Here is a 13,129-nt window from a genome sequence, read left to right as displayed (position 1 = left end):
AAATCAGCAGACCGCAATGACCTCCGATAACCACAAGAGGGCAAAGCTGCACACAAACTTCGCATCACTACTGCTGCTGTAACGCTCCTGGATCGCTGTGCCTGTTCGGGCCTGCACCGCTGCACCGCTGCACACACCCTCACATTATTTAGCCAAACACACGCCAGCCGCTCCGCACAACGAACGTCACGTAAACACGCATTTGTGAAAGTTGACAAGTGGCGGTCTCATCTCACACGATCTGCATCTACGTCGTGAGGATGTACGTTCTCCCGCGTCTTGTCTTCAGCGCTTGTTGTCATAGATAACCATCTGTGGACTCGCCGCGAGAAGCACGCTTGACTGTCGTGTTTTGATGACGCAATCACTGGGACTTTCCGGATACGTCACTCGGAGCTTCCGAGTTATTAAGCTAGCTCCGCTACTGTGTTCATGTCGTTAGACGCCGTAAACGTCGCCGCGTCGCTCCGGACTACGAACCAAAAGACACCATGAAAACGTCAAAGGCTCCCAGCGGCGCCGAAACGGTCGAAAATTAAGACGTCGTCGTCAGGAGCGACGGTCGGACCGAGAGGCGGAATGTCAACAACGCGGCCCCTCCTCGGAATGAGACGAGTCACCGAGCTAACGTGCCCGGAGCAGCCGACCAGCAGGCTCCCTGCGTCAGCCGGCAGGCAGCAGCAAGAGGCCCCCACCGTGGACGAGTTCACGGTGCTGGAGGATAAAGAAGAGGAGCTGAAATGCGCCAAGCCTCGGGTGGAGCAGGTTTTCAAAGTGACGTTCACCATTATCGGTCTGTTGGACCACACAGGACAGCAGCACGGCAGCAAAACATTACGGCAGATATGGCTGCAGCTCCGAGGCAACAGAGACGACGTGTCCAAGGCAAAGGTGAGCCTCCTCAATACGGTTTCACTTGCATTTCTGTTTCCCAACACTCTGCTGTGACACGAGTCGGTATGAGCTCATTTAAACCCAGATATTGTCTCTTGGGTGACTGTTGGGCTTGTTGAACAGGTGCAGCAGAGTTCTGTGATTAGCACCAGGTTCTGCTGCTCCATCACAACACACCTGACTTCTGAGAGCTGGAAAATAGCACAGCACTGACTTTAGGTATCATCTGAAATATGGTGGTTGTGTGTGTGTGTTTCCCCCTGATGTGATAACTTTAATGAACTTGTTGTCGTGGTAGGAGACACAGAGGCAGCACATCAGCAACACAAACACTTCTTCTTCAGACATAATATCACCCACGTCTAACGCTGGCCAGACCTGTTTTGTGAAAGTCACAGTTGTCATTCTCAAAATATCGCCCCAGTATTTACATTGTGGTATCTAGTCATAAATGTCATGACATTTGATTAATGTGGTTTGTAGCTGGCCGGAGGGTTGTCAGACACAGTTATCACAGACGTCACCTGTCTGTGATGCACAGCAAACCGGTCATTTCTGTTTAAAAATTAACTTTATTCAATCATCAGTGTTATCTCTTTTTTGCTGTTGTGTGTATTTATAAAAGTTCTGACTCCATTTAACAATCTTTTGTTACTTAACTATGACTCAACAGCTTAATCTACAATATAAGTGTGTGTTTAAGGGAGGAACCTGGAGGCTAAATCAGAATACAGCAAAGTCACAGTGATATCAATGCACAGGCAAGTCTGTGGGAGGCTATAATGTGGAAGTTGCGAAAATATTTTTTACATTAATACAAGTTGTATAGTAGCACACTTAAAAGCAACCATAAATGGGTGAAGCTGTGACAGAAAGTTGTTATGACGGGCAAAAAAAATAATGTGCGTCTGTGTATCGACACATCTTAAAACACAACTTAGGTATTTTTTCCTCATAGTTATAAGACTAAATCCAACACTTAAAGATTTATTTTGTGTGAAGAAGAATGTATAAAACATATAAAATTTTTCTTTCTTCCTTTTTGAAATTTCATATCTTCACTCATGCTGTTGTTTGCTTGTATCAGTTCAGCAACCTTTACTTTCAAATTGACATTTTTGGCGAGGAACAGTCATTTTATGGGACTTTTGAACCTGGGGATCTCCATGTTGGAATTTATGTTGTTGCATTTGTATTGTTTGTTATAGTTTTTTTTTTAAAAAAGGGGGGGGATAGTATGTTTATTCCCTTATGTTTGTGTCATGCACTTGATGTGAAGAAATAAGGACCTCATCATATTAACATTATGACAGTTATTCGTCTTTAAACGCCTCTAAGATTCCTACGGGGTCCCACTTTGAAAACTGTCAGCTACAGGTGTCCACACTCCTCTAAACTTGTAAATAATACTATCAGACAGAATACACCTCAGAACACAACCATCAATTTGAAAGTCACGTGAGCCTGAGACGCATTTCGAGATTGAATATTTCACTTACTCATACAAAGTAGCCGTCAACATCTGACTGGTAATCTCAGTCTGATTTTTTTTTTTTTCTCTCTGTGTGATTTCCCGCACAAGGTTGTCGTTCACACTTCTGCATCTCGTGTCATGAGTCTCTGTGTTATTCACGCAGTAACCAGCTGTTCCGAGCTCTGCCAGTCAACCGATAACCCGATGTGGAAATGGTCATTTTACCGTCGGCTTGTTCTAGTGGTGATAAGGATTACCAAAGACTCATAAATGACTTCCTGCGTAATCACACCAGTGTTATGGTGGCGTTTCCTCTAGTTTGGGAAATCACTGCCATTCATCCAGAAAGAACATCTCTTGTCATCCTTTTATAATCGAAGCATGTCGTTCTGATTGAATTGCTGGAGCTTCCTACGTCTTATTTGATTGATATGGTGTGTGCTTTACTAGGACAGTGTCTCAATGTGAACTCTGAATGCAAATCTTGGCGATGAGCAGATGGTGCTGTTTGTTTATGTGCGCTGCTGTTTAATCTAATTGATGAAAAGATTGTGAAATTGTTGGGTCATGGATGAACTAAATAAATATTAAATCAAAAACTGAGAAACTTTTGAATTTCATCAGACAAAAGTGGTTTGTGTAAAGCTGTAGTAATAAATTATTGTAGGGTTGGTCTTGTTAGATTTAAAAAAAAAAAAAAAAAAGCAGATGAACTTAAAGTATTTAATCAAAGTTCGAGCATCTTTGACATTTTGTCAGACAAAAGTGGATCAAGCAAAGCTGTTTTGATTATTATATGGTTGGTTTTCTTAAATTTGCAAAACAAAACAGCTTGCAGTCGGTGTTCGAATTTGATTTTGGAAAAACTACGTTTGACCAGAAGTTGTGTCACTGCTTGTTCTGATAATCCTCAGATCTCTGTGTCACGTCTTTTCATCTGAAGTCGTATGAGTAGTCGTGTCATTTTCTTGTCCGTAGATAACAGTAGATCTGTCGTCTTAATATATGTAGTTGGTGTGCATCCTTCAGCAACTACCTAGTGGTGGCAAATTACAGGATTCCTCCTTTTGATGACGATGTAGTTCTACCACAAGTGTTGCATTCGAGGATCATGGGACTGTCTGCGTTTAGTTGACGATGCTGCTCAAGAATTTGTGTCATTTAGTGTAAAAACAAAATACTTACTCAATCTCAGGAATATGTAGTCATACATTGCTTTTTACTTAAAAACCAAAAAAAACTAAGTACATCTACCACAACCCAATTAGAAACCCCAAAACCAGATGTCTAATTTTAGTCGTGTTTCTAGTAAAGTTCTCGTAAAGTTACGTCACCTCTAATGGTTATTGCAAAGAGCCAGCGCTACTGGAAACTCGTGTTATTGGTGGTTTCATTTTAGAAGCTGTGCCCAAATATTCACGATCGGGTTCCCTTTCAAGTTTGACATCCTCCATTTTTCTCCCACTTTGTCATTGTTGAGTCATTTTACATTGTTTGCGTGGAGTTTTTTATTTTTTTATTATTATTGTTCTCGACACAGTAATGGTAAAGAAATGTGACATAGTATCAGTGAGGAAGTTGCCGCGCCCACCTACAGTTGATTCATCCAAATATTTGCCACAGCCAGGAGATTCCCTGAATCAATGACAAGTGTTTAGTTTCGGCACGTGTCAGCTTTACAGCGAGTTGTGGGACTGTAATGTGTGTGTGCTTCTGATTTGAGAAACCGATATATCCTTTTTTTTTTTGTGTGTGTGCTTAACAGAAATCCCAGATGTGTTTTTGTCGCAGCATTGGACTTCTGTAGTAACTTGGATTGTAGGTTGGGCTTTTTTAAAGGCTGCCTTTTTAGTACTTACTCATTTTGTGGAGTTTTTTTTTTTTTAAGCAACAAAAAGAAAACAGGATATGTGTGGCTTATAGGTAATTAATGATGCTGCCGTTCCCCGAAATGCTCTGACAGTTTATTTCCTCCTTGTTGCGCAGGAATATGTTCGAGGACTGTGTGACCCAGAACTGCAGAAAGAAGAGCGGTACCCGGTGGACATGCACTGTATCTTTGCCGGCGCCCGGGGTCTCTTTTTGGACAGACTCATACGGGACACGAGCGCTGAAGTTGTGGTGCCTGAGCCGGGCCGCCTGCGACTGTTGGGTCGGGCCGAACCCGTTGTGATGGCCCAGAGCAGAGTTCAGCAGTTTGTAGCACTATTCCAAGTACGGGTCCCGATTTATATGTCAACAGACACAGTTTTCATTTTCGAGAAGTTACATTTAATGGATGAATGGGCTTTTCCTCGTGGGAGAGAATGGTCCAGCTACCTTCACTTTTCTGTACATGTGATGTACTTTGTGGAAAGTTTTCAAAACTCCCAAAGCTGTGATTATGAATAATTAATTTGCAACAGTTTTATGATCTTATCTAAGTCATTTTTCATGCATATGTGTCCAAATTTGCTGGTTAAAGCTCCTCAGATGAAAAGATTTGCTGCTTTTCTTTATAATTTATGACAGCGAAGGGAACATCTTTTGGTTTTGGACTTTTGTTGGGGTAAAATTTAACGACTTCATAGGATTTTTAAGTCAAATTAGGAAGACTAATTAATCACTACTCACAGCCCAATTTTAGAAATAAAGGAAATATTCTTGAAGTGACATTATAGGCTACCACACACTCAAATCTGTTTGTGTTGTGTCCAGGAGAAGCGAAGTCTGCCGAGTGACAGAGAACCAATGGTGAAGCGAACGTTCAAGTCCTTCGTGGAGGAAAGGGATGACAAGTACACTATGGAGCTTCTGCTGCTGCCCAGTGCTCTGAAGGAGGAGTTACTGGGGCTGGTTCACAGCCCCACAAGCACTAATACATCTTCCCTGGTTAGTGTGCACCCTTTTTTAACATGATTTATGACAATAAAACATAACCACAGTGTCCAGGAGAAACTGGAGTCGCCCTGGGGGCCTTTGGATAATGGCAGCGAATTTAGGAAAAGAGTAAACCGTCTCTGCTGTGGGATTGTAACCGTACTGCTTTATGGGCTGTAAGTGGCCTGTGAGATTTTAAATGGTTGTCCTGACGCTTCGTGGGCCGTTGCTACACTTAAAAATGTGGCAAACTGGGTTGTATACGTTTCCTGCCACAGCTCAGCCATAAAACTACACATTCTGGGCTTGAATAAGTTGGTGTAACTCTCAGCTAAGGAGTGAAACGGCTCACCCTTATTGCAGCAGATTTACTTCCTGCTTTTTTCTCTTCAGGTCTGTTTGTAAAAATGTGTGTTAAATCTTACTTTGAAAGGTTTCTTTTAGGCATTCAGAAGCTGTAATGAAGCAAACAAGTGAGACAGTTTTGGCAGGTGTGCAATAAGTAAAATTAAAAGTGCCATTCCTCCTGATTTGTGCCTGAAACTCTGGTTTTGGTAAGAACCATGTAGGGCTTGCAGGGAAGTACAGAATGAGCCATGAAGCTCTTGTGTTTTAGGGGAACTTTCAGTGTACTTTTTGCTCGCCGAGGTTGAGGTCGGTGTGTTTCCTTTCCCAGGCCCAGCTCAACCAGACGCTGCATCCCAGCGTGGCGGAGGTCGACCAGGACCGATCGCAGAGCAGCACCCCTGTGACGGAGCTCTCCAACCGCATCCTGGACACCAGCTTTGAGGAGAAAGGCACGGCAGCAGCAGCATCCATCACCGGCAAAGCAGGAGGTGGGATCGGTTTAGGTCCAGAGGCCGTCCTGCTCAACGGCACCAGGCCTTCACACAAGCGGCGCTCATCCGAGAGCGAGACTCGGGATACAAAGAGACAATATTCCCTGGAACGAAGGGAGGAGTCGCCAGAGAGAGCGAGAGAGAGGGAGCGACAGCGGGACAGAGAGGGTCGGGGGAGCAGCAGCAGCTGTAGATCCAAAACCCCTTCGGCTTCGTCGTCCCTCTCCTCCTCGTCCTCGGCAAAAGCGAACACAGTGGTCGGTCAGATCATCCTGGACTCCAGCGAGGGCGTCTCGGACGACGGAGAGGCAGTCAGTCCAGAAACCAACCTCCGCTGCCTGGTCAATTTTTTCAGGTAAATGTCATAGTAGTTAGAAATGTTTGCCAATTAATCTGTCGTTACTATATTAGAGGAATTAACTGTTCTTTGAGCTACCTTGTTGATCCTTTTTATCTTTATGTGCAACATGTGATCAGAGCTGCTGCGATCAGCAACTATAATGATAAAAAACAAGATAATTAAGTAATTTTCACACGTAAAATGGACCGTCTTAAGACATTTTGATGGAGTCACATTGGACTTGGGATATTATGATGTTGCATGTTTTGCTGTTTTCCTAATATTTCCCGAATAACCATTAGATGCACTCCTGATGTGGTCTAGAGACTAGAGGTTGTTGCGATTGTTCCTCATTACCATACTGATCATGAAGAATTGGAGCAACTGTACGAAAAAAACCTTAAAATATTTCAGGTGAAACGAGTCTTCAGCAGTTCAAGTCAGTCAAACCAAGTGGCTGTCTTCATATTTTACATCTTTTTACTGTGTGTCTGTGAAGTTATCTTTTCGTTACTATCTCAGAAACGACTCATAAATACGGATTTGAACTGTCAAACTCACACTGGTGGAGCTTTAGCTCAAACTATTACACAGAGTGAGGAAGATGGATTTTGTGGTGTATCTGTTGGATTGAAATTGCTTTATGAAGAACTCTCTTTATAGACAGGATAAACATTTACAGCCACCAATGTACGTACGGGCATGTGAGTATTGCTTGAAGACGTGCTTGAAAAATTGTCAACTCAGCCGTTAACTCTCTGAACTTCAAGTAGTTTCTGGGCGTTTATTGTTGCTGTCACAGTTTGACTCACTGTGGGCTAATTTTTCATTGCAATATAAAGTCCTGCACCTCTATGAAAACAGCACAACCACAACTAGAAGAGCAGAGCAATCAGAGGGGTGTTTTTTTTGGAGTGAAACAAAATTATAATGCCATAAATCATAAACATGAGAGAGAGAAAAAAGAAAGAATTCAAAAGAAAATATTGTCTCTATATGCTACAGTTATTTTACTAGCTGTATTTTTCATTTGTTTACAGAATTATCTAATAATCTCCCATCAAATCTGCGTAAACACAGGCTGCAGTTCAGCCAGAAAGTCCCTGAGTTTTTGTCACATGATTGTTGGTCACAGCTGAGTCACTGATTGCTTCTCTGTTGCACTGAGGAGAATTTTTAGTTTCTGACAGTCTGATTAATGCAGACAGTTTATTTAGGGTGAATTTTAAGTGAGACATGTTAAAAGTGATTTTGATCAAATGTGATAACTTTAAGCTTAGATTTGGTCCATTTTTCCTAGTTAGAGGGCCACTTAAATGTTGAAAATCAACCAATTTTTACAGTTTTTATGGTTTCTGAGCCAGAAAAATTGTGTCACTTTTTTGCTTTTTTGTAATTTGAGTGTTTATTTATTGCGTAATGCTGAACCACTGTTAAAACTCTTTTTCTCCAGAACCATGGGTTACCAGCAGGAAGTGGTGGAACGCGTTGTCAAGGCAACAGGGCAGACGGAAGACACCTTCCTCGTCCTGGAGAAAATCGTGGAGGAAACCAAGCGTTGCGAGGAGGGCTCAAAGGGAGGGGAAAAAGAGAGGCGATTGAACTCTGTGCGTACCCCAGACGCTCCCTCCGCGTCGTCATCCTCCTCTACGGTCTCTCGCTTCAGAGAGAAGGAGCGCGAGCTGAGCAGGGCGCTGGTGGACCCCGGCAGGTCCAAGGAGAACATCAAACCCAACCAGCATGGGAGCAGTAGCAACGGGCTGGGCCACCGGAGGCAGTGCAGCGGCAGCGAGACGAGCACTCAGCAGGTACTCCGCATCTTACCATAACTTTAGCATTACTTCCAGACAATTGGAGAGCCAGACAGTGTTGATGTGTGATACAGTCGTCCTCAAATGTATTCATACCCTCCCATTAAAGAAGGAAAAAAACAGCTGTCCCTGAAATAAGGTGAAATTGACAAAAGTAATAATAAATTTAAAAAAAATAATGAAAATCATGACATTGCTTTTGAATTGTGGTTCAACTGAAACAAAAAAAAATAACAATAAAAGAACAAAACAAACAAGGATGATGGGACCTGTGAACTAATATCTTGTTGAACAACCCTTTGAGCCAATCACTGCCATCAGGTGTTTTCTGTAACTCTCAATCAGACTTCTGCACCTGTTGACAGGTATTTTGATTTTGGCCCACTGCTCCACAATTCAGAAGCAATGTCATATTTCACTAAATTAGAATTTAGCAAATTTTAATTTATATTACTTTTTCAGTTTCTAGTTATTTGAGTGACTACTGTGAATTTTGCCTTTTCTTTAATGGAAGGATGTGAACACATTTGAGGACAACTGTACAATTCGGATGACACCAAACTTCTTTTTTTTTCTGTCTCATGTGACATTTACGTCTCCTATATCTTATCTGCTGTGACACATTTCTTCTCCCCATTTTGTTGTCCCTCTTATACTCTGAATTCTTCACCTCAGATCATTTCCAATAAGTCGCTCATCCTGTGACTCATCTTACTGGATCAGTTTAGTGTTCGAAACGTGACAGCACGGTATTACAGATCGAGCTAAAACGTGATTTGTGTGGCATATTTGATTCATGTTATTGACAGACTTGCATTTTTGTAAGAAAAATGTAACATGTCATTGCAGGCCATCACTATCAAGAGGAGTTCCAGCGCTCAAGGAGGCGCAGGAAACTACGAGGTTATTACTATTGACGATGACGACGACATCATCCCCACGGACACCAAAACGGCAGACAGTAGAACGTCCAGGATGATGACGGTGGCGCACCTCGACACGCAGTCGGGATCCAGAACAGACTACCTGGCCCGGGGAGGGGGCGGAGTCTCGCAGAGGGACTACCTGTCTCGAGGCGGGACTCAGACTTTGGGAGGATCGGTGAAAGTTGAGAGCGTGACGGCGCTACGCAGCACGCCTCAATGGCTCACCGCCACCACGACCTCCTTGGCTTCGACCCCCAGTGTAGGTATTACCTTCAAGTGTCCACCTCCACCCAGAAATCTGTTTCACTTGTTGTTCACGTGGATGGAAGGGTGATGTATGTTCAAAGGTTATCTGCACCTTAAATCTGATTTGTACATACTGATAATGCAACCGTTTTAAGCATCAGTTATGATCCAGGCTCACAAAAGTGGGATGTGGAAACCTGAAAATTCCACCACACACATAGTGAAAATGAAAAAAGAAAGGGATCTTGTGTCAAGCGGTGGAACTTTGTAGATGTACAGTCGTTCTATATTTATAGATTCTTGGTTTTCAATGAGAGAAAGGAGTAAATGGTTTTTTTTTTTTTTGTTTTTAAAGATACAGATGTTATTCAAAGCAGTATTTTTTATATGTCTTAAAACACATCTGGAGAGGAGCTTTCATGAGCTGGTTTCCTTTCTTTGTATTGATGCAGTGTTAAGGGGGGAAATTTCCCAGGGCTCCTGCTTGACTTGGACATTTTTTAGGTGTCTGGGGGAAAGTTGTCGACTTTGATCAAGCAGTGGTCAGAAAATGAAGCAACAATTAGTCATTTTAAGCTTATGACTCTCACTGATGAATCATTTCTGCTTGTCGACCAGATGTTTGTGTGTAATGAGATATTATAGTTGTGTATGATTATGTTTGTTACAAGCTGGTGGACGGCATAAAAGTAGAATTAATCAATGGATTTTATCTGAGCAGGCCTCGATTTTTTTATTTTATTTTTTTTTCATTTAACTATATTGTTCCATTCTGTTGCCTTTGTTTTTACTTTGGTTGACAGAGACCATGCTTAATACGTGAAGTATACTTACACATGTTGAACAGTGTCTTTATAAGGAAGTTTTTGGATATAGTGTCACGTTTTCCACCTTTTTACAGAGTTATCTTAAACACACACACACACAGCGAGAGTTTGGACGGGTTTCGTTCTGATTCATACCATCAAACACTTCATTGTCCTTCTGTTTATTTTCCTCTCCAGTCAGCTCAGCCCATCACTCGACCCTCGGCCTCTCCCTACCAGACCATCGGACACATGGGTTTTCACGGGGGTTTGGCCCGGACGCCTCCTGCCAACGACCCTCCCGCCCCTCCTGTGACCGGTTTGGCTCGTTTCCATCAGTCGCTGCGGACTCCCTTCACCCTCAACCTGCCCAACGAGCCGGGACGTCCGGAGCTGAGACACATCATCATCGACGGCAGCAACGTGGCGATGGCGTGAGTGTGCACACTCACACAGCTGAACAAATACAAGCTGTAAAGGTGGTCTCTGCTCAGAGTCAAAGTAAAAGCATAAAGCATGTAGACAGAGGACGTTTGAGTAGAAAAATCTGGAATAGGCCAACATTATACGTAGAAAATGTAATCATCTGAAAAAGTGTATTTAATGTTTTGAAAGCTGCTCATCAGGACAAAACTTTACTGTGGCAGACAAATGATCATCTTTGTGGCAGGTTTCTGTGTTCACAAATCAATAATAGGGTTTGGTTCAAATGAAACAAGCCTTCAGGTCGACATTAGTTTCAGTGAGATAAGATGAGATAAGATAAAGTCTTTTGTCCCAAAGGAAAATCCGTCTTGGGAAATGGTGCAATTGGGCAAATGTAGCTGCAATATCACAGAATTATCACAACAGATTAATGAAAACAGTTTAATTCATTAAAAAGAATAAAAACAACCCTATCGTATAAAACACACAGTAGAACATAATACAATCATGTCCAATGACCTGTACGGCCACAGTAACGAGGAAACTAGCGTAGATGTGAAATTTGAGAGCGTTATCGTCCCTTACAGAGTGCAAAGTGCTTCCTGGAGTTTTGTTTAGAAATCTGATATTGAAGGCATAAGATTGTAGAAGACACTACTTTAATATCAGTCTAACCTTTAGTTTCCTTACAAATTGGATGTGATTGTGCATTTAGATTAGCACACCAAATGTGCTCTTCGTATGCCGATTAAAAAAAAAACTGCCACAGTGTCTGGTTTCATTTTGAAAATAGAAGTAAAGGTCAAACAAGTTGACCAGCCGATTGCAGGTCAGACTGAATAGCTGACGCTCTGCTTTCAGTCTGAGTTTGTACTTGCCGTCTGCCAACAGCGAGCAGCTTTGATCATTACGAGCATGAGGATCCTTCATATTGGTCATACAATTCCCTGAATGCTTGAATCATCTGTTTCACTTGCAGTTCTGGCTTCTTCTTCTTCTTCTTCTTCCTCGCTCACCAATCTGATTGGCGCTCTCAGAGGTTGACTCGCAGACTCAGATTAGTTTTGTGCTCTCTCTCGAAGCTTTTCTCGTCCGTACACTCACATGCCGTGACAGCATTGTGGGTTTTGCGAGGGGCTTGTTTTCTGTCGTGCACATATTGGCTCAGCTCAGGGAATCTTGTGGTGGCTTCTGGTCGTTTCAGTCGGTCCGTTGTAGGCTCAGTTGTGTAGTGTGACGCAACGAGAGGAGGCACAACACACGTGTAGACTGGTTTACTGGCACTTTTTAAGAAGGCGTTTGCTTTGCCGGTGACTTCAGTGTGACAGGAATAATTTTAGTTTTTAAGAGATGCTCGTGAATCACCCATCAGTTCCTCTGTAAAATCAAAACAACAATTGAAAGGTTATCGTGTGCGATTGGAGAATGTCGACTATGAAGCAACACATTACTACTGCTTTCGACTTTCTGAGGTTGTAGCTCGTTTGATGACAAACGCAATTTGAATGGTGTCACCTCCCACACCTGTACTGCATTCACCACGTTTTCCTTTTTACATAAGAAGCCATCACCCTTCCCATCAGCATCGCCTTTATCAGTTAAGGTCACACACACACACACACAAGCCGCACACACATCTGTTACAGTGCGTAGGTCGCAGCTACAAACCTGTATTGTGTAGGAGCACCAAAACTTCGCCCACATATTCACATATTGTTGTTACTCATCACCTTTTGTGTACGACTGCGCGTGCCCGGCCGAGCGAAAGTAGTTGTAACGGCGTGATATCGACGCGCGGGGGTTGCGCTGTGGAGGCGTTTCCGAGAAAACAGGCCTGTCGTATGAATCTTTACTTGTAGTTTCTGATTTGTCCAGATATTGTGCAAGGATTTTTGTGTCACACAAGGAAGGAAGGAGTTTGGTCTATTGTCTTTGATTCCCTCCTCACTCCCTGCCGACCTGCTGTCGCAACAGCCTTTATCCCGGATGACCCTGTTCTGACTTCTCACTTTTGCAACCACTTCCTTTCACGTTCTCGTTTCATCCTCCTTCCCTCCCTCATTACCAGAAGCTTTCCTAAGAAGAAGAACACAGAGGGCTGTACTACGAACGATGTTAGTGGGTCAGTGAGGCATTGTTGAGCTGTTTTCAATACGAGGAAGGTGGCTCTCTTTGAACCTGGATTGATTCCCGTGGCACAGCTACCCTGCTCACAGAGGTTGAATTGACTGTTTGTCCCTTTCAAAAATTAATTTCCTGTTAATCTTCTGTGAGCGATACAGGTTGTCAGCCGAGGGAATATGTTGTATCTGCAAACCTGTAGGGCAAACTGTGTGCGTCATATTGCCACGGGAACCTACATGTGTACAGTTTGTGAAGCAGGAAATGCATAAATATGTCTTTATGTTTGGTCCTTACTAGCTGCCAAGTCCATTACACTGCTGGTAGTGTCAAATGTTATTTATCACAGAGAATATTCAATCATCAGCATTATTTCACTTTGATTTG

At 42.8% G+C, this 13,129-nt stretch overlaps 1 protein-coding gene across 1 annotated transcript in view; it reads left to right on the top strand.

The window, feature by feature from the left end:
* The first annotated feature begins 398 nt into the window (after positions 1 to 398).
* n4bp1 (nedd4 binding protein 1) overlaps positions 399 to 13,129 on the top strand; it is a 29,542-nt gene continuing 16,811 nt past the window's right edge. Inside the window, exons 1-7 of the mRNA XM_008283401.1 lie at positions 399 to 891; positions 4,355 to 4,582; positions 5,066 to 5,239; positions 5,904 to 6,421; positions 7,860 to 8,214; positions 9,067 to 9,402; positions 10,394 to 10,629. Of these exons, the coding sequence (XP_008281623.1) occupies positions 580 to 891; positions 4,355 to 4,582; positions 5,066 to 5,239; positions 5,904 to 6,421; positions 7,860 to 8,214; positions 9,067 to 9,402; positions 10,394 to 10,629 (2,159 nt within the window). The 5' untranslated portion in view covers positions 399 to 579. The remainder of the gene's footprint in view (positions 892 to 4,354; positions 4,583 to 5,065; positions 5,240 to 5,903; positions 6,422 to 7,859; positions 8,215 to 9,066; positions 9,403 to 10,393; positions 10,630 to 13,129) is intronic.

Source organism: Stegastes partitus, unplaced genomic scaffold (assembly GCF_000690725.1).
Source record: "Stegastes partitus isolate 25-593 unplaced genomic scaffold, Stegastes_partitus-1.0.2 Scaffold309, whole genome shotgun sequence".
In the NCBI taxonomy this organism is placed as follows: domain Eukaryota; kingdom Metazoa; phylum Chordata; class Actinopteri; family Pomacentridae; genus Stegastes; species Stegastes partitus.
Note: the sequence above shows the minus strand (reverse complement) of the source record. Positions and strands in the feature narration are given on the sequence as shown.